Source organism: Anomaloglossus baeobatrachus, chromosome 7 (genome assembly GCF_048569485.1).
Source record: "Anomaloglossus baeobatrachus isolate aAnoBae1 chromosome 7, aAnoBae1.hap1, whole genome shotgun sequence".
NCBI classification, from domain to species: Eukaryota; Metazoa; Chordata; class Amphibia; order Anura; family Aromobatidae; genus Anomaloglossus; species Anomaloglossus baeobatrachus.
Genome location: NC_134359.1, coordinates 237,448,485 through 237,470,024, shown reverse-complemented (window position 1 = coordinate 237,470,024; position 21,540 = coordinate 237,448,485). Strand labels below are relative to the sequence as shown.

The 21,540-nt window shown below is 46.8% G+C and overlaps 1 protein-coding gene across 2 annotated transcripts in view; it reads right to left on the bottom strand.

The window, feature by feature from the left end:
- Positions 1 to 17: 17 nt before the first annotated feature.
- PDXDC1 (pyridoxal dependent decarboxylase domain containing 1) overlaps positions 18 to 21,540 on the bottom strand; it is a 164,304-nt gene continuing 142,781 nt past the window's right edge. For both annotated transcript variants that reach the window (XM_075317973.1, XM_075317972.1), the window contains exons 20-23: positions 19,137 to 19,229; positions 18,934 to 19,030; positions 18,177 to 18,278; positions 18 to 7,303 (exon numbers count right to left, since the gene is read on the bottom strand). In XM_075317973.1, coding sequence (XP_075174088.1) covers positions 7,077 to 7,303; positions 18,177 to 18,278; positions 18,934 to 19,030; positions 19,137 to 19,229 — 519 coding nt within the window. In that variant the 3' untranslated portion in view covers positions 18 to 7,076. The remainder of the gene's footprint in view (positions 7,304 to 18,176; positions 18,279 to 18,933; positions 19,031 to 19,136; positions 19,230 to 21,540) is intronic.

Sequence of the window (21,540 nt, the reverse complement as noted above, 5' to 3'; positions counted from 1 at the left end):
AAATACACAAATCATGATCCACGCTCACCACATGGCATAGATATCAGTTTTATCCCAGAAAGGAAAATCTTCACTTTAATTAAACATTAAGCATACATGTGTAATTCAACAAATATAGGTAAACTGTAATCCACAATCTCTTATTTATAAAAACCAGTATAAATTTGTATTATTATTTTACAAACTGAAATATACCCAAAAGGAACATTTATTGTAGACTTCATTGCACCAGTAAAGAGTGAAATAAACAGAAGGAAGACTTGACTGAATTAGCACTGAATCATCACGCTGCGCTCGGCAAAGTTGTGGAGGCAGCAAGGCTTTACTATACAAGTGGAGAGCACGTTAGGGCCTGTTCACATCTTGGTTTTGGATTCCTTTTGAAGTATATGTCTGGAGTGGCCCCCAATGAGGGCACAATCACATATACAAATTTTTCACTTGCATTTTGTGACTGATCAGCTTCAAAATGTGACATATTACATTGACATGTTGGAGATCTAAAAATCTACCCACAGGTCAATGGACGTTGCCGAAAACCAACTCCTCTGTGCTGGCATTGCAGTATGCAGTGGATTTGAAGGCAATGCAACTTGTGATGTTTAATGCACAATATACAGTGCCCTACTGTATAGAAAAGCATATCCGACAAAGCTTCTGCTGCCCACCAGCCCAGTATGTGCCAAAAGGACAGCTTTTCAGCATAGGCAGAGTGCATAGGCCCTCTGATACAAACACTAAATGCACATACTGATTATAACAAAAGATCTAAACATGAACAGACCCAAAGAGCAGTCACACATCTGTATTATGCAGGTATGAACATGGTCAGTAACTCGCTTATGTAAACAGGATTAAAATCTAAAGGGCATTGCATAAGAGGAGAAGAAAAGCGGACTTATATGGTGATACCGCTCAGCCCTATTAATAAACTGAGGTGAGGTAAGATACCAGATCTGACCCATAGCCAATACCCTGGTTGGAGTAAATCTGATAATTGTTAGGATCTCATCTCAAAATCACTGATTAGCAGCAGCCCCTTATTACATCCCGTGGGCTTGCGTCAGTGGGGAAAAAAACAGGCTGATAAAATGTGGGAATTTCTCCTTTAGGTCTTGTAATGAGTAAATTGTCTTTAAAGGGAATCTTTCAGCAGGATTTTGGTATGTAATCTGAAAGCAGCATGATATAGGGGCAGAGACCGTGAGTCCAGTGATGTCACTTGCTAAGCTGTGTTTTACTTTAAATAAAATCAGTATTTTATCAGCAGAAGATTATCACTACAGGCCAAGCTGTCTCGTGCCTCCTGATCCAACCACACCTCCACCACTGATTGGCAGCTTTCTGTGTACAATGTATACTGCCAGAAAACTGCTAATCAGTGGTGTTTGCGGGGTTATGCAGGGCTCAGCATTCTGAGCTCTGCTGGATCTTCAGAAGTGTAAACTTTCTAATCAAAATTGCTGCACCCCGTAAACTTACTGTAATATACTGCTTGAATCAGGGTCTCAGACCCTACATTATGCTACTCTCAGATTACATAGCAAAAACCTGCTGACAGATTCCCTTTAATAGAATTATTAGAATGACTAATAACCCCTTCAACATATGGAATTGCATTATCCACATTTATCTGCTTTTGTTCTATAGGCTTACTCTATATAAAATTAACAAAATAAACATAACCCTCTGCCAATACAGTACTGCTGTTATGACTACAACACCTTACCACTGCAGCCAATCACTGGGCTTAGCAGTCATGCCAACATAGATGTGATGTCTCAGCTATAGCCATGGTAATAATCACTGGCGCATCAGTAGAGATCCAGTGTTGGAGAGGTAGGAGGGGTTTTATTTTTAATTAAATAGTGTAAGCCTATGGATTACAAAAACAAATGTGGATCTCTTTCAGGATTTTTGAGGTTTAGTGGACAATGTGAACATCAGTCTTTAGTAATGTATCCAAGAACAATCCACTTACAAGCAATTATTGTAGGAAGTGCAAAAGCCATGATAAAATCTGGAATAAATAATGTGACTGTGCCGCCACTGTGTAACAATGCATTGTGGGAATATATCACACCTAGCTACAGACATGTGCATTTGGTGGAAAGCCCTGGAGAATATATATTATTACACAGACCAGCGTGAATCTTACTGGGTGCTCCGATCTCGACATTATATAGAACGAAAAGAACTTGCAGTTATTAGAACGAATGTGAACCTGGACAGGTATTGGCCTGGTGACTATAATGTCTGGATGGGGCCTTAGACCTCATTCACACTATTCTGCTCAGTATTTGTAAGAACCAGGAATAGATGATACAGGGGAAACTACAATGAAAGCTGTTCACCTTTTCTGGACGTATAGTCTTGGTTCTAGTTTGTATTGGCGCGTGTGCGTGTTGCATATTCTTCATACATTACCGGCATTCTGACAAACGACACAGGACGGACATGTATGTATCCAGTTAGTGTTAAGCTAAACCGTTCACTTAGGGCTGGACTTGTAAAGTGTTAAAAATCCATACTATGATTTGATCCTTAAGAGCAGATGAGATTAACGCAAACCGATCTCAAATTCATAAGCCTAGGAGCGGATGCGCACATCCATGTTCGGATGGAGGAACATAGCACAGGGCTCCACCACCTCATATGTGCTCTGGGCTCAGAAGACCGGCTCGTGGTCTGTACCCACCCTCCATGAAAGACTAGATTGAAGCTGGCCATACACAGTAGAGGAACATTTGCCCACATCTATAGCTTACTGACTCCATGGCAAGATGAATGTCAACATCCTTTGTCACATACCACCTGAAGACTTATGTCTCTCTTCATTGATGTAAACATGCATGGTCCTCTATACTTGAAGATGTTGGAGCTGTTAGCACAACGAGACATATCCACCATGAATACTGGAAGGTGTGACTGGATTTACTTACCGCAAAGGTTGCTTAAAGTCAATCTTGCACCAGGGTTTTGCTACCTTATCTGAGAGCAGCATAATGTAGTGAAAAAGACCCTGATTCCAACGATATGAGATCATTAGAGAAGTAGAACCCTGTTACGATGTAGTGCAATCTCACCCCACCACTAATTCTTGATAAGTAGAATGCTGCCAATCAGTAATGTGGGCAAGGTTAGACAGAGCTCAGTGTTCAGCGCAATCAAAACTGCAACAAGTGACCCAGACAAGGCCGCTTTACACACTACGATTTATCTGACAATCTCAGTAGCGATGTGACACACCCAAATCGTAGTTACGATTGGCCGAGATCGCACATAGGTCGTTTATTAGCGGTCACACGTACACATCTCACAAACGACGATACATCGTTCAGCGATATATTGTTTGACCAAGGTGGTCGTGTGGATGTTGTCCGTCGTTGGCAGGGTGTCAAACGTAGCAATATGGCTACTGCGATCCAAACAATGAACAATATTTTGAAATTGAACGACGTATTAGAGATCAACGATTTTCAACCTATTTGCGATTGTTCGGAGTCGCATGTAGGTGTCGCATGCAACGACGTCACTAACGATGCCGGATGTGTGTCACGGAATATGTGACCCCCAACGACATATCAGATAAATCGTAGCGTGTAAAGGGCACTTTAGGCTAGTTTCAGACATCTGGCTTTTTGCCGGATTTGGTGCACGCCCGTACAGTGTATACAGTACAGTGGCAGCGCGACAAGCGCCAGTCACATGCTGTCACATGACCGGAGCATGTAACCGGACGTTGCAGCGCTGCCACTGTACTATATACACTGTACTGGTGTGCGCCGAATCCGGGAAACCAGCGAAAAGCCGGATGTGTGAAACTAGCTTTAGAGCAGTAAGAGATACATCTCTCGAATCAGGGTCTCTGTCCCTATATTAGGCTGCTCTCAGATAGGGCATGAAAAATCTGGTGACCGATTCCCTTTAAAGGGTTAGTCAGACTATTCACTTTCAGATTGGGCCCTGTGATGTCTGCTGATACACATGCAAACTTCAAGCATTGCGGACCAGTAATTCATTAGAATAGAACAGTGTACGATACTTGCCAATTGTGCAAACATCTGCAATGGAAGTGAGCAGAGCCAGAATAATCCTTTCAGCCACACATAATGACTGTTCAAACCAAGCACAGGCGCTTGGTGCAGCATGGTGGGGCCATACATTTAAGTGCACCTTGCATCCTACTTGTTTTCCATCTTTATAAAGCCAAAGCCATCAATCAAAATAGAGGGGGGCAGAGCTATATGGAAAACAAGTAGGTGGCAAAGTGCACTGAACTGTTTGGTCAAGCCAAGCACAGGCGCTCAGTGCACTCTTGGCTTGACCAGTCATTCTGTGCTTGAGAAAATCCGTGCAGCTTCCATTTCAGGGACCTTGGGGCATGCATATGTAGTATCGTTGTGCTTACAAATAGGCAGTGTATGGATTAATGGAGCAGTTGCCTCTTACAAGCGATCAGCTTCAAGGTGTTTTTCTTTAGAGGTTTTTTTTTTTTTTATAATAGAAAGTAAAACGATCAGTAACAAATGCATATATTACATAACTAAATATTGTGTGGGAGCCATAGGGATAGTCATAAATAGTGGCTGAAAACCTGAGATGATGTAAGGTGGTGGGATCAGATGCAAGAACGCAAGCTAAAGCTCCTTGTAAGAAAACAAAATATGGCGGCAGGAGCACTTCAGGTTTTCACAACTGAAAAAGGGTTTGCTCTATAAGACATTGCATGGATGGTCCTGCAATTAATGCATGGGAACACGGTGTAGTTAGCCCATGCTTTACTCTTTATTACAGTATTCAGAGTTAATCTTAAGGGAATAGAAGGGTCCAAATGACTTGGTTCTACGGAGAACTATGTAAAGATCAATTTAGCTTTGGTGGTGCTGCCTAAGGAACTGGGTCCTTCCACTGATTACAGCTTATTATTGGGGATGCCAGCCACTGCCGCCCTCCATTGTACGAGGACTCTGCCCCCTAAACTGTTGAATATCTTTAGACATTTCATTTTCTCCAGCAGTCTTCTTTCTCTCATCCTATATAAGAATTGGCTTGAATTTTCAAGTAGGAAGAAAATGTCAACATTGCTTCTCTATACATGTAAGAACATCTGACCAATTCTAAAAAGCAAAACCTACTATATTACCCAGTTTGAAAACACTTGTTTAAAGGAGACGTATCACAAAATGACAAGAACAAGGGCGTGGTGGGGGAAAATAAAAGGTCAGTGCATCTGCCCAGCTATCTTCTTGCAGCCACTGTACTTAGACTCCATTTAAAGGGATTGTCAGCACAGAATGACTGTTCAAACCAAGCCCAGGCACTCTGTGCATCATGACGGGACTAAGCATTTATGTTCTTCTTTTTTCCCAATCATCACTCTCCCCACCTTAATTGACAGCTCTGGCTTCATAGAGCCAAAAAAGGATGGAGAAAGATTAAAAACAAGCAGGTGCGAAGATGCACCTAAATGTATCGCCACACCGTGATGTATTTAGTGTGAACAGTTATTTTGTGATGACAGAGTGTCTTTAAAGGTTTTGATTATAGAAAGGGAAAAAAAAAATGTGGCCCCCCCCCCTACCCAGAACCTACTTATTTGAATGGGCACTTTTCCTCTATGAACCAGATCGAAATTGGATTTTTGTGGATACTTGAACAGCTGCACAGAACATATTCATTATAGTCTAGCAGTAGATGGATCATGGATGGCAGATGCCCAGCAAGTATTGTGCACAGGTCACATTAAATAGTGTAGGAACCGTGAACAATACCCACTGGGTGTTAGGCCTGTTTCACATGTCAGTGAAAAACACACGCTTTTCACTGACGTGTTAAAAACACATATGTCCCTCCGTGTGCCGTGATTCACATACATGGGTTCTACATGTGCTATCCGTGATCAGTGATCCGTGATAGTATATGGAGATAAACTCACCTGTTCCCGCTCCTGCTGTCTGTGGTGCTGAAGTCTCTCGGATGCTGTCTCCAGCCACTTCCGGGTCAGCGGTGCAGTGCACAAATGCATATGTATGAGAATTATTAGCCGGCTTGGAAGCAGCAGAGAGCAGCGGCCGAAGACAGCTTTGCAGGAGAAGATGAGTATAAAAAGCTTTTTATTTTCAATGTATGTGTTTTTCTGGTAATGATGTCCCAGATAGACACCACTGTGAGGTCTGTGGAACATCGGTGATGCCAGAAAAAAACGGAAATGCGAAAATCACGGACACGCATGTACGCCGCACGGAGACACAGTCGGTGAGAAATCACTGATGTGTGCGCAGACCCATTGATTTTAATGGGTCTGCGTATGTCCGTGATTCTGGTACGTATAAACACTGTCACACACGTACCAGAATCACTGAAGTGTGAACCAGGCCTTAGACAGCAGCTTTGCCGGCATACAGTCTTGTCTCTTCCCATTATGCTGGATTAAGAGAATAAAGAATGACTAAACACCACCTTTATCTTCCCCAAGTGGTAAAATCAGTCTTGTCCTCTACACTGTATGGAGCCAGGATCTTAACTGTACACTTAGTTTTACCCGAGCTTCCATTTCCGAACCTAAAAAAAACTAACTGAATTTTTCATTAAAAATACATAGATTGTGCAAATAGCAATCCCCAGAAGGCAATGTGTAGGGGTGTTCGGTTCATTATAAGCCGACGGGACATAGATTCTAATTAGTCATCTATGGATGAGATGTAATTTCTTCTATTTACAAGGTTTCATTTTAAGACAAAAACTTTAAAGAATAAAACGCCGGAACTAAAACAATCGTTATAAAATAAAATACTTAATTAGAAAATCTAACTCTTCAAATTATAAGAAGTGCAGTAAACTCAAGTTACCATTGGTACAAAATAGTAGTTTTATGACGAGACCTCTCCCTACTGACGAAAGAAGAAAAAAAAAAAGCTTGTTTTAATTTAGATTATTTGTGCACAGGTTAATAATTTAGTACAGTATCTCTACTGTAAGATTGCGTGGCACTGTTCACATTTCAAATTAGTAAACACCCTTACAGCTGAAAAGAGTTCATGTCAGGTCGAGGGTTAAGAAGAAAACGCTCGCCTTTATCTTAGACTTTCAGACTCCACTGTCTTAATGTCCAGCACATCGGCCCCGTTGGATTCCTCGCTGTGCGACTCTACAGATGACGTGGAGGCCTCGGTGGGGCTGCAGAGCTGTGGTTCTGGCGTAGCTGCGGCCTCCAGGTTTTCCACTTCTTCCAGGTGACTTATTGAACTTGTCTCGCTCATCGCGTCAGAGTTTCGGGACAGTCTTTTGAACAACTTTTGACCTGTTGGAGCCACAAGAACATGCAAAAAAAATGAGTGTAAGCTCTGCAATGCTTACACATGACCTCAACTCCACTTTAAAATAATCCTCCTACTACACAATTAGCATGGACCCAGGTTTGGAAAAGCACATTAAAAGGGAATCTGTCAGCAGGGTTTTGCTACCTCATCTGAGAGCAGTGTGATGTAGGCAAAGAGGTCTTGAGTTCAATGATGTATCACATAGATTACTGGGTGCAGCCGTTCTGACACAGTTAAAGATTTTAGATTTTGCATGTAGCAGTGCTGGGAGAGCTGCTCCCGTCCACACCAGGCTCTCCGTGTACATTTCCATAGACAGAAGCTGATTATAACAGAAAGGCGGACTACAACTCACTCCAGCTGAGACCCACTAATGATAAAGATGAGAAGCTTAAGCTAACATTGCAGGTAAACAAAAAAAACCTGAAATAACAGAGGCCGTGCTGAAATATCTCCTTTAACACTTGCAGCATGCTGTCTTCAGGATACATTGCAGAAATCTGCTGAGTGAGTCTTTTTAAGGCTGGGTTCAGACAGCCGTTCTAAAACGTAGGCCTATCATGTCTGCAAATTGTGGAAGTGACTGGCTCTGTGGGGTCATCTGCATAGCAGACAAATACAGGATCTGCCCATTATTGACAAAAATTAGTCTGGCCCAACTATAGGACCAAACTCTGCAATTTCTTTATCGTTCCTATGGGAGACCCAGACCATGGGTGTATAGCTACTGCCCCCGGAGGACACACAAAGTTACTACACTCAAAACGTGTAGCTCCTCCCTCCTAGCATATACACCCCCTGCTAGCCAGTCCTAGCCAGTTCAATGCTTTGTGTTTCAGGAGGATCACACACACATGCATCTCTGATTTTGATTTTTGATTTTTCCTTCTGGATCAAAGATTTGGAAGAAAAGCGGGTCCAGCTGGACTCCCGGCATGTCCCTTCTCACCCCACTGTGTCGGCGGTGCTGTTAAGGTTGATTTTCCAAGGCTGGAGCCTTCTCATGCCGCGCTCCTTCACCATCCCATGCTGGGGCTCTGGCTTGAAGTGGGAGCCAACACGGTTCTCACTGCTTTGCAGGAGACCGGTCTCCATCCGCAGCCCTTTTGCAGGATCCTGCTGGACGGAGCTTCACCCCCCAGGAACCTGGCAACCTGCGTCTCACAAGCTAAGTATATGAGACGTTCTTACCACAGAAAGTGGTCTTTCCAGGGGTCCTTTATGTTTATTATTGGGGGAGTGTGTTTTTATGTTTGGTGTTAACGTTTCCGGCCGGTTCTCCAGTTTTCACTGGAGAACCGCGCCGATGGTGCCTGCACGCCGGCCGCATGTTTTACTCTAGGCCCCGGCTTCGCCTGAGGCCTAGTTTCGGTTTCCACTGTCTCTGCATGTCAGTCATGCAGAGGGATGGTGTGGCTCCGCCCAGCGGCTGTGCAGCACAGGGAACGGACACTCCTCACTGAGGAAGGATTCCCTCCCCTGGCTACCTCATTTGCCGCTCTCAGAGTAGGCCCCGCCCCCTCTCCTCGCTCCGGTCGCTATTTTCTCAGCGTTCTCTGTGCCTGCATAGGCACAGAGATTCCACAGTGTGACAAGTGGGGACCTGGGCTGAGGGACCAGAGGGCACAGACATGTCTGTTTAAATGATTTAGCAGCCACAACCTCCGGTTTGTGCAGCTGCTTGTTTTATCTGTTTATATATGCTGGGGGCCAGTCTAGACAGAGCCCCCACCTCTGCAGCATGTCTCACAGAGCAAGACTGCAGCCTGTTTTTATTATCCACTGCAGGTAGTCTCGTACGGCTGTACCGAGCTCATAACCACTGTGGCCCCTCAGCTGGAGGCTCATTAGTGGTCCCTCCATCTGCTCCGGTTTCGGTGGCTGACCCCTGAGGGAATCCTATTTCCAGGGGTCGGCTGTCCCGGCATCTGCTGAGCATGCAGCTCCCTTCTCAGGGCGTTTTCTGCTTCAGCTCGCTCAATAAAGCTCACAAAGGACTCTCCTTCTGGGCTCAGACCCCGTCCTCCTGACAGGGAGACGCAGGGTCCCCTGTCCTCCCCGTCCCGCAGCTCCGATTACGAGCGGACTCACTGGACGAGGAGGATGTCTCTACCAGGGGCTCGGACGCTACTTTATGTACATTTATCCGTCCGTAGGTGACGCAGATGCGAATGATTGGATTGCGTCCATTATACTTGTACTGGACCTCCATCCACCTGTATCAGGGGAGTTTCTTTTTCGCTCCTAATTGGGAGACCCAGACAGTGGGTGTATAGCTACTGCCTCTGGAGGCCGCACAAAGAACTACACTTAAAAGTGTAAGGCCCCTCCCCTTCTGGCTATACACCCTCCCGTAGGAGTACGGATTCCTCAGTTTTAGCTTTGTGCGCAAGGGGTCGCCGGAGACTGCCAAGGACTCTCTACGTTGGTGGCTTCTCCCCAACTCATTGTCACAGGGAAAGTCGTTCCTTCCCCCGTCCTGGGCAGTGGTCACGACAGATGCGAGCCTATCAGGGTGGGGAGCGGTGTTTCTCCACCACAGGGCTCAGGGTACGTGGACTCAGGAAGAGTCCACCTTGCAGATCAATGTTCTGGAAATCAGAGCAATCTATCTTGCCCTGCGAGCCTTCCAACAATGGCTGGAAGGCAAGCAGATTCGGATTCAGTCGGACAATTCCACGGCGGTGGCGTACATCAACCACCAAGGGGGAACACGCAGTCGCCAAGCTTTTCAAGAAGTCCAGCGGATTTTGACGTGGGTGGAAAGCAGAGCGTCCACCATATCTGCAGTTCACATACCAGGCGTGGAAAACTGGGAAGCGGACTTTCTCAGTCGCCAGGGCATGGACGCAGGAGAATGGTCCCTTCACCCGGACGTGTTTCAACAGATCTGTCGCCGCTGGGGGTCGCCGGACGTCGATCTGATGGCGTCACGGCACAACAACAAGGTCCCAGTTTTCATGGCACGGTCTCACGATCACCGAGCGCTGGCGGCAGACGCCTTGGTTCAGGATTGGTCGCATTTCCGACTCCCCTATGTGTTCCCACCTCTAGCATTGTTACCCAGAGTTCTCCGGAAAATCAAGTCCGACTGCCAGCGAGCCATACTCGTCGCTCCAAATTGGCCAAGAAGGTCGTGGTACCCGGATCTGTGGCATCTCACGGTAGGCCAACCGTGGGCACTACCAGACCGTCCAGATCTGCTGTCTCAAGGGCCGTTTTTCCATCTGAATTCTGCGGCCCTGAACCTGACTGTGTGGCCATTGAGTCCTGGATCCTAGCGGCCTCAGGTTTATCTCAGGGAGTTGTTGCCACAATGAGACAGGCTAGAAAACCATCCTCAGCTAAGATCTATCACAGGACGTGGAAGATATTCTTAGCGTGGTGCTTGGCTCAAGGGTTTTCTCCCTGGCCATTTGCATTGCCAATTTTTCTTTCCTTCCTGCAGTCTGGGTTGGAAAAAGGTTTGTCCCTTAGCTCGCTTAAGGGTCAAGTCTCCGCGTTATCCGTATTCTTTCAGAAGCGCTTGGCACAGCTTTCTAAAGTACGCACGTTTCTCCAAGGAGTTTGTCATATCGTTCCTCCTTACAGGCGGCCATTGGAACCCTGGGATCTGAACAAGGTTCTCCTTGCTCTTCAAAAGCCGCCTTTCGAGCCCTTGAAAGAGGTTCCCCTTTCTCGGCTTTCACAAAAGGTAGTTTTTCTTGTAGCGGTCACATCTCTTCGAAGAGTGTCCGAGCTGGCGGCGTTATCTTGCAAATCTCCCTTCCTGGTGTTTCACCAAGACAAGGTAGTACTGCGTCCAATTCCAGAGTTTTCTCCCAAGGTGGTTTCTTCCTTTCATCTCAATCAGGATATCACTTTGCCATCTTTGTGTCCGCATCCAGTTCACCAATTTGAAAAGGGTTTACATCTGTTGGACCTGGTGAGAGCACTCAGGATTTACATTTCTCGCACGGCGCCTCTACGCCGTTCGGATGCGCTCTTTGTCCTAGTCGCTGGTCAGCATAAGGGATCGCAAGCTTCCAAATCCACCCTGGCGCGGTGGATCAAGGAACCAATTCTTCACACATACCGTTCTGCTGGGCTTCAGATTCCATCTGGACTGAAGGCCCATTCTACCAGAGCCGTTGGTGCGTCCTGGGCGTTGAGGCATCAGGCTACGGCTCAGCAAGTGTGCCAGGCGGCTACCTGGTCGAGTCTGCACACGTTTACCAAACACTATCAAGTGCATACCTACGCTTCGGCAGACGCCAGCCTAGGTAGACGGGTCCTTCAGGCGGCGGTGGCCCACCTGTAGGAAGAGGCTGTATGACAGCCCGTTCATGTGGTATCTTTTTACCCACCCAGGGACTGCTTTTGGACGTCCCACTGTCTGGGTCTCCCAATTAGGAGCGAAAAAGAAGAAGGGAATTTTGTTTACTTACCGTAAATTCCTTTTCTTCTAGCTCCAATTGGGAGACCCAGCACCCGCCCTATCTGTTTTTAGGGTTTCGTTTTTTCGGGTGCACATGTTGTTCACGTTGTTTCTTAAGTTCTCCGATCTAGTTATCGGATTGAATTTGTTTTTGAAACTGTTATTGGCTTTCCTCCTTCTTGCTTTGGTACTAAAACTGAGGAATCCGTACTCCTACGGGAGGGTGTATAGCCAGAAGGGGAGGGGCCTTACACTTTTAAGTGTAGTTCTTTGTGCGGCCTCCAGAGGCAGTAGCTATACACCCACTGTCTGGGTCTCCCAATTGGAGCTAGAAGAAAAGGAATTTACGGTAAGTAAACAAAATTCCCTTCATTCCCCGCTGGCAGAAAGGCATCAGTATACCTTTAACAGGACGAGGAGTGTGTTCCTTAACCACTCCAGTTTTCAGCCCGCTGCGTCCAAGCCCACAGCCTGTCCTGCAGACCCCAAAGCGGGGTTCTGCTGCCTGTTTCCCCCTCCCATCAGAGGTGGTCAAGGAGTGTACTCATTCGCCAAAGGTGGCCCCTCCGGTGTCTAGACTTTCAGCCCGGATAGTTGTATCAGTGGCTGACGGCACCTCTATAGGGATCCCACGGTACATTAATTTTGTACTGGACCTCAATCCGCCGGAGTTACCTTACCTAGGAGAACACAACGTGTGTTCCTTAACCACTCCAGTTTTCAGGCCCCTGTGACCAAGCCCAGGGTCCGCTCTGACAGTGGCTTCCCATGAAGCGTGATTCTGAGGACTGTGTTTCCCCTGTCCACCAATGGTGGTCAAGAAGTGGGCTCATTCACCTCAGGTGGCTCAGCCCGGACCGTTATGTCAGTGGCTGATGGCTCCTCACTTAAGGTTTTGCGGTCCGCCCGGTTGTCCTTTGGGCCAAGTCGGTATGGGGACGGCAGGAGCTTCGTTCTCCTCAGCTTTACAGCAGTGCGGTTTTTTTGTACCTTCTCTGCTTCTCTGGAGGAGATGCATTCCCTCACAGGGACTCTATGCCCAGAACGGTTGCCTGAACTTCCAGACTTCAGTCTTTTCATCCTATGCCAGGTCTGCCATGCTGGACACCGCACGGCGGTGGTCTTGGCTACTTTCCTCGCTATCCGCAGGCTCCTGTGGCTTCGGACATGGAAGGCAGATGCCTCTATAGAGGTTCCTTGCTGGGCTCCCCTTTGGTGGGACCAGTCTCTTCGGAACCAACTGGATGAAATTAAGGAAGCTCTTGGCGGGGAGAGTTCTTCCTTGCCACAAACCTAAACCAGGGAACCTGTCCAGGGCAGGAATCAGTTGAGGTTTCGGTGGTTTCCGTTCCTCCATCTGATCGTCCTCTAGCTCGGCCTAGGTTCATAGAACCAAATGGCTTGAAGCTGCGTCTTCAAAAGACCGCAGGAGATGCTGCCACTGAGTCAGCTTACTCCGAGCTATCTAGCCACGCCAACCACCTCCTTGGTCGGTGGCAGGCTCTCTCCACTTGGCGACGTATGGTTCTAACACGTCTCCGTTCAGTGGGGGCGGGATTATATCTCCCATGGCTACAGGATGGAATTCTGTCCACCCGCCAAACAGATTTTTTCTGTCAACTCCTCCCGGCTCCACGGCCGCCGCCTTCTCACAGGCCGTGGCATTTCTTGCAGGCCAATGGAGTAATTGTACCGGTTCCCGACTGGGAACGGTTCTGAAATTTTTGCTTAAATCTATTCCTAGTCCCCGAAGAGGGCGGTGCCTTCCGACCTGGATCTTTAGCTTTTCAAGCATAGTCAGGTGTGGCGTTTTCACATGGTGTGTTTTTTCACCGGATCAGTCAAGAACCCAAGGAGATTCCCTAGCAGCTATCGGCATCAGAGATGCCTATCTGCAGGGGTCAATCGCAGTTTCACACCAGCGTTGACTACGTTTTGACAATCGGAGTGGTCCAATTCGTGGCTCTTCCCTTGGGGTTAGCCACGGCCCCTCGAGTATTCTCATTGGGGCAGCTGTGATTAGGGTCCTGCACCCCTAGGGATTGGCAGTGATCTTTTGCCCTGGACGGCCTTCTTGTCGGGGCTTCATCCAGTGCTGACTCTTAGCAGAGTGCTTCGCTCGCTCTCGCCACTCTAACCTATTCGGGTGGCTTGTCATTCTGTCCAAGTCCACTCTGACTTCGAACCAGAGGTTCTCAGGGACGCAATTCGAGACTCTGTCGGCACTTGTGAAGCTGCTCTTAGTCGATCAGTAGTCCCTCCGCTGGCGGTCGACGTCGTTCTATCAGATACCATATACAGGTGCTGGTCAGACGGTGGCGTCAATGGCAGCGATTCCTTGCCCAGTTTCTCCTGCGTCCTCTGAGACTGGATGTTTTCCGCTGTACAAGCGAACTCCCTCCTTCCACGGGGTGGTGGCTTCGCCACTGACCAGGGGCTCGTTTCAGTGGTGGCTTCGGCCACTCTGTCTCAGGGACGCTCCTTCCTGGCCCCGTCCCGGGTGATCCTCACCAGGATGCTAGCCGCCTTGGGAGCAGTATATCTCCGCCGTGGAGCGCAGGGCGCTTGGACTCTGTCCGAATCAGCACTCTGGATCAATGTGCTGGAAATCAAAGCTTTATTTCTAGCTCTCTAAGCCTTCACCATCTGTTGGCGGCTAGGCACATTCGAGTCCAGTCGGACAACGTGACAGCGTTTTTCCTACATCAGCTTCCAGGGCGGGACACTCAGCCGCCTGGCAATCTTGGCGGCTCAACATTCTTCAGTGGACAAGGGACTCCTAGTCCACCGTATCCGCAGCCCACATCCTAGATGTGAAAACTGCGAGGCAGACTATTTCAGCTGTCCAACCGTGGTCCACAATCCTCAGGTTTTGCGGTAGACACACTGGTTCATGTTTGATCCCAGCTCGTCTCTTTACGTATTTCACCCTCTACCTCTTGTCCAGATTCCTGCGCAAGATCAGTAAAGGGGGCCGTCGGGTCATTCTCATATCCAGACTGACCCAGGCAAGCTTGGTACTCTGGCCTGCTCCTTCTGTCCGTTGGGTTGCCATGGCATCTTCCGGACCGTCCAGACCTTTTCTTAAAAGGTCCGCTTTTTCCGTCAGAATTCTGGATTCTCAGATTGACGGCGTAGCTCTTCAGTCCTGGATCTTGGCAACTTCTGGTATCCTTCCTGAAGTCATCTCCGCTATGACTCGAGCTCCAAAGTGTCCTTTGACCTTTTTGGCCTTGCCGACCCTCCTGTCCCTTCCACAGTCCGGTCTACAGCTAGGACTATCCCTCATTAAGGGACAGGTCTCGGCTCTGTCAGTATGTGCCAGCGGCGTATCGTCCGGCTGGCTCCGGTGCGCTCCTTTAACGGCGCATCTCACATCATTCCGCCTTTCCGGCGGCCTATGGAGCCCTGGGACCTTAATCCGGTCCTCCCGGTTCCCGGAAACCCCCCTTTGCGCCTCTTAGGGAGGTTTCTTTGTTTCATCTTTCACAGAAAGTAGTCTTTCTAGTGGCTATAATTTCCCATCAGAGAGTTCTGGCTGCACTCTCTCGGAGTCACCCCCCTTTTTGGTCTTTTGTATCAAGACAAGGTGGTCTCCGTCCGACTCCAGACTTTTTTTTTCCCTAAGGTGGTTACTGCTTCCACCTTATCCGGGGCAATTTTCCTGCCTTCCTTTTGTCCGGCTCCTGTTCATCGCTTTGAGGAAGCGTTGCATATCCTGGATCTGGTGCGGGCGCTCCGGATCTATGTGTCTCTCACCGCCGTTATTAGGCGGTGCACCTCTCTCTGGTGCTGACTGCTAGTCAGCGTAGCGGTCTCTCGGCATCTAAGCCGACCCTGGTTCGTTGACTTAGGTCGGCCATTTCCGAGACCTACAAGTGTACTCAAGTGCCTTCCCCGCCGGGGATCAGAGCACATTTGATCAGACCTGTCGGCGCCTTTTGGGCTTTCAGGCACCAGGCTACGGCTCAGTAGGTCTGTCAGACTGCAGCTCGAATTAGTCTGCATACTTTTTCGAAGCACTACCCAAGGCATGCTCATGCTTTGGCAGACGCGGGCTTGGGCAGACGCATCTTTCCGGCGTCTGTCGCCCATTTGTGAAGTTAGGTTTTGCCTGCTTCTCAGTTGTCTGTTTATCCCCACCCATGGACTGCTTTGGAACGTCCCATGGTCTGGGTCTCCCATAGGAACGATAAAGAAAAAGAGAATTTTGTTACTTACCGTAAATTCTTTTTCTTATAGTTCCATCATGGGAGACCCAGCACCCTCCCTATTGCCTGTTGGCAGGTTTCTTGTTCCGTGTGTCTTCACCGGTTGTTATTGATGTAGACAGAGGTTCCGGTTCTTCCGGATTTTACTCTGTCTCTTCTTGTGGGTGGATGTCCTCCTTCAGCTTTTGCACTAAACTGGCTAGGACTGGCTAGCAGGGGGTGTATATGCTAGGAGGGAGGAGCTACACGTTTTGAGTGTAGTAACTTTGTGTGTCCTCCGGGGGCAGTAGCTATACACCCATGGTCTGGGTCTCCCATGACGGAACTATAAGAAAAAGAATTTACGGTAAGTAACAAAATTCTCTTTTTTGTCACATGAACCATTGATCCTTGTGAAAACTCATTGTGCACAGGCATAATGGTTATTATTGGATCCAAGTGCTGTCCGTCGAGCACACATACCGAACATACAGTTGCCTGTACGAACCGTCAGTTTAAGGCCCCAATTCAATAAACAGTTTTCACCAGAATTTGGGAATCTGAAATGTTGCTAACTTATTGTGCTACTTGTAGTTGTGCAAAAATGTTGTTTTGGCCTTTTTTATGCCAGTCCCAGGCCATCTGCACCTCTTTTTGCAAACAGAGTAAAGCTTAGTCAGGAGGGTGCGTGGCAAACAGATCCATCAAATTTGCGCCACAAAGTTAAGAGATAAATGGTCTGTGACACCTTTCTTGTGAGGATAATGTGCCAAATTCATTAAGAGGTGCACTGCTTTAAAAGGATTACGCCTCATTATCAAGTTATCATCTATCAATAAGATGGGAGATTACATGCTGTTCTCTGATGGTCTGTCCTCTGGGACCCCTCTGCTGCACTCATTGCTATGAGGCTGTGAAGCAGCTTTTTCCAGCGGTCCTATTCAGGACGAGCCTGCAGCTCTCTGCTCTTGGGGTTAAAAAGTCTCAAGATCGCAAAGTGGTTTCAGGGGTCGGATCCCCAGCAATCAGTAAGTTATCACCTATGCTGTAAATAGGGTAAACCTTGATTTTTATTTAGGAATAACCCATTAATGAAGTTGGTGCATCTTACTCCAGCAGAATCTTCATGCATACAATAAGCCAGAATCAGCTACAATATACTAGGAGACTTCTACTGATGAATACTTTTATGTTCCCATAGGCTGACATTTACTAGACAGAAGTCAATAGTATGGACAGATATGTGGTAGCATACAGTTTACTTAATTATATGGGAAAGCTCAGCAGAGCCGAGGGCAGTCGCAAAAAGAAACGTACATCTGGCGGCATACATTTCTTAGCAATGGTTTCCATGATGGATAGATGGCAGTGCAATCATCCAGACTATGGCCGTTATAGGGCTTACAGCGTCTGAGCAATCTGTATGTAGCCTAAGGGGTACTTTGCACGCTGCGACATCGCTACTGCGATATCGTCAGGTCAAATCGAAAGTGACGCACATCTGGCGCTGGTAACTATGTCGCAATGTGTAAAGCCTAGATGCGCCGATAAACGATCGCAAAAGCGTCGAAAATCGGTGATCTGTGTAGCATCGGTCATTTTCATAATGTCGCACCAATAGGAGATACGATGTTGTTCCTCGTTCCTGCGGCAGCATACATCACTGTGTGTGAAGCCGCAGGAGCGAGGAACATCTCCTTACCTGCCTCCACGGACTATGCAGAAGGAAGGAGGTGGGCGGGATGTTTACGTCTCGCTCATCTCCGCCCCTCCGCTTCTATTGGCCGCCTGCCGTGTGACGTCGCTGTGACGCCGCACAACCCGCCCCCTTAGGAAGGAGGTGGGTCGCCGGCCAGAGCGACGTCGCAGGGCAGGTATGTGCGTGTGAAGCTGCCGTAGCGATAATAAGATATTGCATGTGCGACAGGGGCGGGTACTATTGCACTCGGCATCGCTAGCCGATGCTAGCGATGTTGCAATGTGCAAAGTACCCCTAAGGTTACTGCCAAGTGGGGCTAATTAACAGATGATTTGTGGTGCTCTACCTTTTGCAATGCAAAACTAAAATATGTAGCAATTAGCAAATTTACATTTCTGCAATAGTATCCATAATAGATCTCATGTGGACATATCTAAGGGGTATATCCACACAGACCAGATATGTGCAGTTCTAACCTTTTCCTAATGAGTCTAGTTACATTCAGGCCAAGGGGACAGTGCATCAGATAAGACATCTCCATACACTACCTGGATATTTCTTTGCATGTCCCAGGGTTGGAGTTGAGGGAGGACTTGCTTCAGTCGCCTGCGCCTTGGACATATAAGTTGTTTCTGTTGATTCTAATGATCCTAAAAAACAAGAAGAAAACATTTTACAACTTCATTCAACCTTAAGAATATTAATAAGGTCTGAAGTTGATCTATTACAAATGCCCATGTCACCATACTAAGGACATTAGAGAAGTTAATACTTTTAGTTGGCCGTGAACACATTACATTATGATGAAAGCCTCCCACAATGCAACTGAACTAAGTGCCATTTCTAGGAAAAAAACAAATAAAAATTATAAATAAAAATTACACATTGAGTTATTGCTCACTGCCGGGTGCATATGCTCAGAAAGTATGCACCCTACAGTCAGGATGATGCCTTAGCATCTATCCACCATAAGGAGACATCGTAAAAAAATGTATACTGCACAGTATACATTTGTTTAAAAAACTCCAAATGCATACTGTAGGGTAAGCGCCGGCAAAACCAGGTCAGGGATTTCCTCATGTTTCCCTGACCTGGTTTTGCCGACTTTTCAGTCCCTGCACGGTCCAAGGTTGGTGTCTCCTACACAGGTGAGCTGGAACACAACTTCTTTTGCTTTTTGTAGGGTAAGTGCATGGACACAGTGTACGAATAGCACTATTATTATTATCAGTATTAGCCATTTTCTCTGCATTCATTGTATGGCAAAGTATCAGGTTGGTGAAGAAGTAATTCCCATCGTCTCACCTGCTGTTAAGTTGAATGCTCTCCCCTTTGGTGTTGCTTGAACAGGAGAAAGCCAGTTAAGAACTGAGCCAACTAGAGGGATCTGGCGCAAAACTCCCTGCAAACCAGAAAGCATTCAGCACAGGTCAGAGGTATAAGCCGTGTGAGGAAACAACATATGTACTGTGATGGCCGGTGACCATTGAACACAGCCTTCATCTTACCTCCTCTAAAAGCCGCTCCTCATTGGCCTTCTGCAGTTGGACTTCAGCTTCCAGAATACCTTTCCTGACTACTTCAGTCATATTTTCAAGGAGCTGCACAAATGGATACAAAATGGCAACAGTGAAATTATGTACAATGTACAGGGGTGTTTGAAAATTTGTGAATGGGATATTGATGGGAATTAACTCATGAACTGCCACTTCAGGTCTTTCTACAACATTTCTATAGGATTAAAGTCAGGACAGTGACTTGGCCAGTCCGAAACGTTAGCTTTATTCTTCTGTAACCCTTCTTTTGTAAAATGACTTGTGTGCTTTGGGTCATTGTCTTGCTGTATGATCCACACTATCAGCTCATGGACAGATGACCTGACATTTTCCTTTAGAATTTGCTGGTACAATTCATTGTTCCATCAATAATGCAAGCCTTACTTTTTCCCCCTGTTTGGCCTTGAAAAGTAACAGTTACTGGCCAGCACATTATGTTTTCATGATTTCTTTTAGTGTTTCTTAAAGCCAGAAAGTTGTCATTTGAAATGACTTTAGTTTTGTGCCATGTCTGTGATCTGCTTTTTTTTTCAACAAAAGTAAACAACTGAATGAATATCCTCAGAGCCAGGCGAGTCCATAATGTTTGCCAGGGGCTGTAATCATCCAGTGGTTTCCTTTCTCCAAACAGAACAAAGAAGCTCTATTTTGATCCTATCTGTTCACAAAATGTTGCTCCAATAGCCTTCTGGTTTGTCCAGGTGATCTTTAGCAAATAACAGACAGGCGACAATGATCTTTTTGGATAGCAGTGGCTTTCTCCTTGGAATGCTGCCATGAACAACATTGTTGTTCAGTGTTCTCTTGACTCATGAACATTAAAATTAGCTTATGTGAGAGCAGCCTTTAGTTGTTTAGAGGTTACCTTGGGTTCCTTTGTAACCTCACAGACTATTTAACCTTGCTCTTTGAGCGGAGTGATCTTTGTTGGTCAACCCCTACTGGAGAAGGTAATAGCGGGCTTGAATTTCCTCCATTTGTACACAATCTGTCTGATTATTACTGGAGTCCAAACTCCTTACGGAATGTTTTGTCACCTTTTCCAGCCTGATTAGTTTAGACAAAAATGAATTTAAAGCTTCCCTGAAATCTTTATTCCTGCCGTGATAAATTTCCACAAACGTGTTGTGAAGATAAATCCCTGTTTTGTACATAAAACAGGTCGCCCACTCACACCAGATTGTCATCCCATTGACTAACACCAGACTCTAATTTGACCTTAAAATGATCTGCTAATCCTGAAAGTTCACACTCTTGTGCCAATCACAGAAATGTGACTTGTTTTTTTGAGGAAAAAAAGAACCAAAGTGTAATATTTGTCATATTTGGGGCGATAGTGTTTTCGTTATCTACTTTTATGAGTTGAGTGAAAATCTGATGTAGCTTTGGGTCAAATTTATGCAAAGAAGGGAATTTTGTTTACTTACCGTAAATTCCTTTTCTTCTAGCTCCAATTGGGAGACCCAGACAATTGGGTGTATAGCTATTGCCTCTGGAGGCCACACAAAGTATTACACTTAAAAGTGTAAGGCCCCTCCCCTTCTGGCTATACACCCCCAGTGGGATCACTGGCTCACCAGTTTTAGTGCCAAAGCAAGAAGGAGGAAAGCCAATAACTGGTTTAAAGACCAATTCAATCCGAGGAAACATCGGAGAACTGAACCATACCACATGAACAACATGTGTACCCGAAAAAACAGAAAAACCCCGAGAAAACAGGGCGGGTGCTGGGTCTCCCAATTGGAGCTAGAAGAAAAGGAATTTACGGTAAGTAAACAAAATTCCCTTCTTCTTTGTCGCTCCATTGGGAGACCCAGACAATTGGGATGTCCAAAAGCAATCCCTGGGTGGGTAAAAGAATACCTCATGATAGGGCCGTCAAACGGCCCTCTCCTACAGGTGGCCAACCGCCGCCTGAATGACTTATCTACCTAGGCTGGCGTCTGCCGAAGCGTAGGTATGCATCTGATAATGCTTGGTAAAAGTAAGTAGACTCGACCAGGTGGGTGCCTGACACACCTGCTGAGCCGTAGCCTGGTGCCGTAATGCCCAGGATGCACCCACGGCTCTGGTAGAATGGGCCTTCGGCCTTGAGAGAACCAGAAGCCCAGTAGAACTGTAGGTTTCAAGAATTGGTTCCTCGAGCCCCCGAGCAAGGGTGGATCTGGAAGCTTGCGACTGTTTACGCCGACCAGCGACAAGGACAAAGAGTGCATCCGGGTGGCGCAGGAGCGCCATGCGGGAAGTAGAACCTGAGTGCTCTCACCAGAACCAACAGATGCAAATCTTTCTGAAATTGATGGACTGGACGAGGACACAAAGAAGGTGAGGTGATATCCTGATTGATATGAAAATG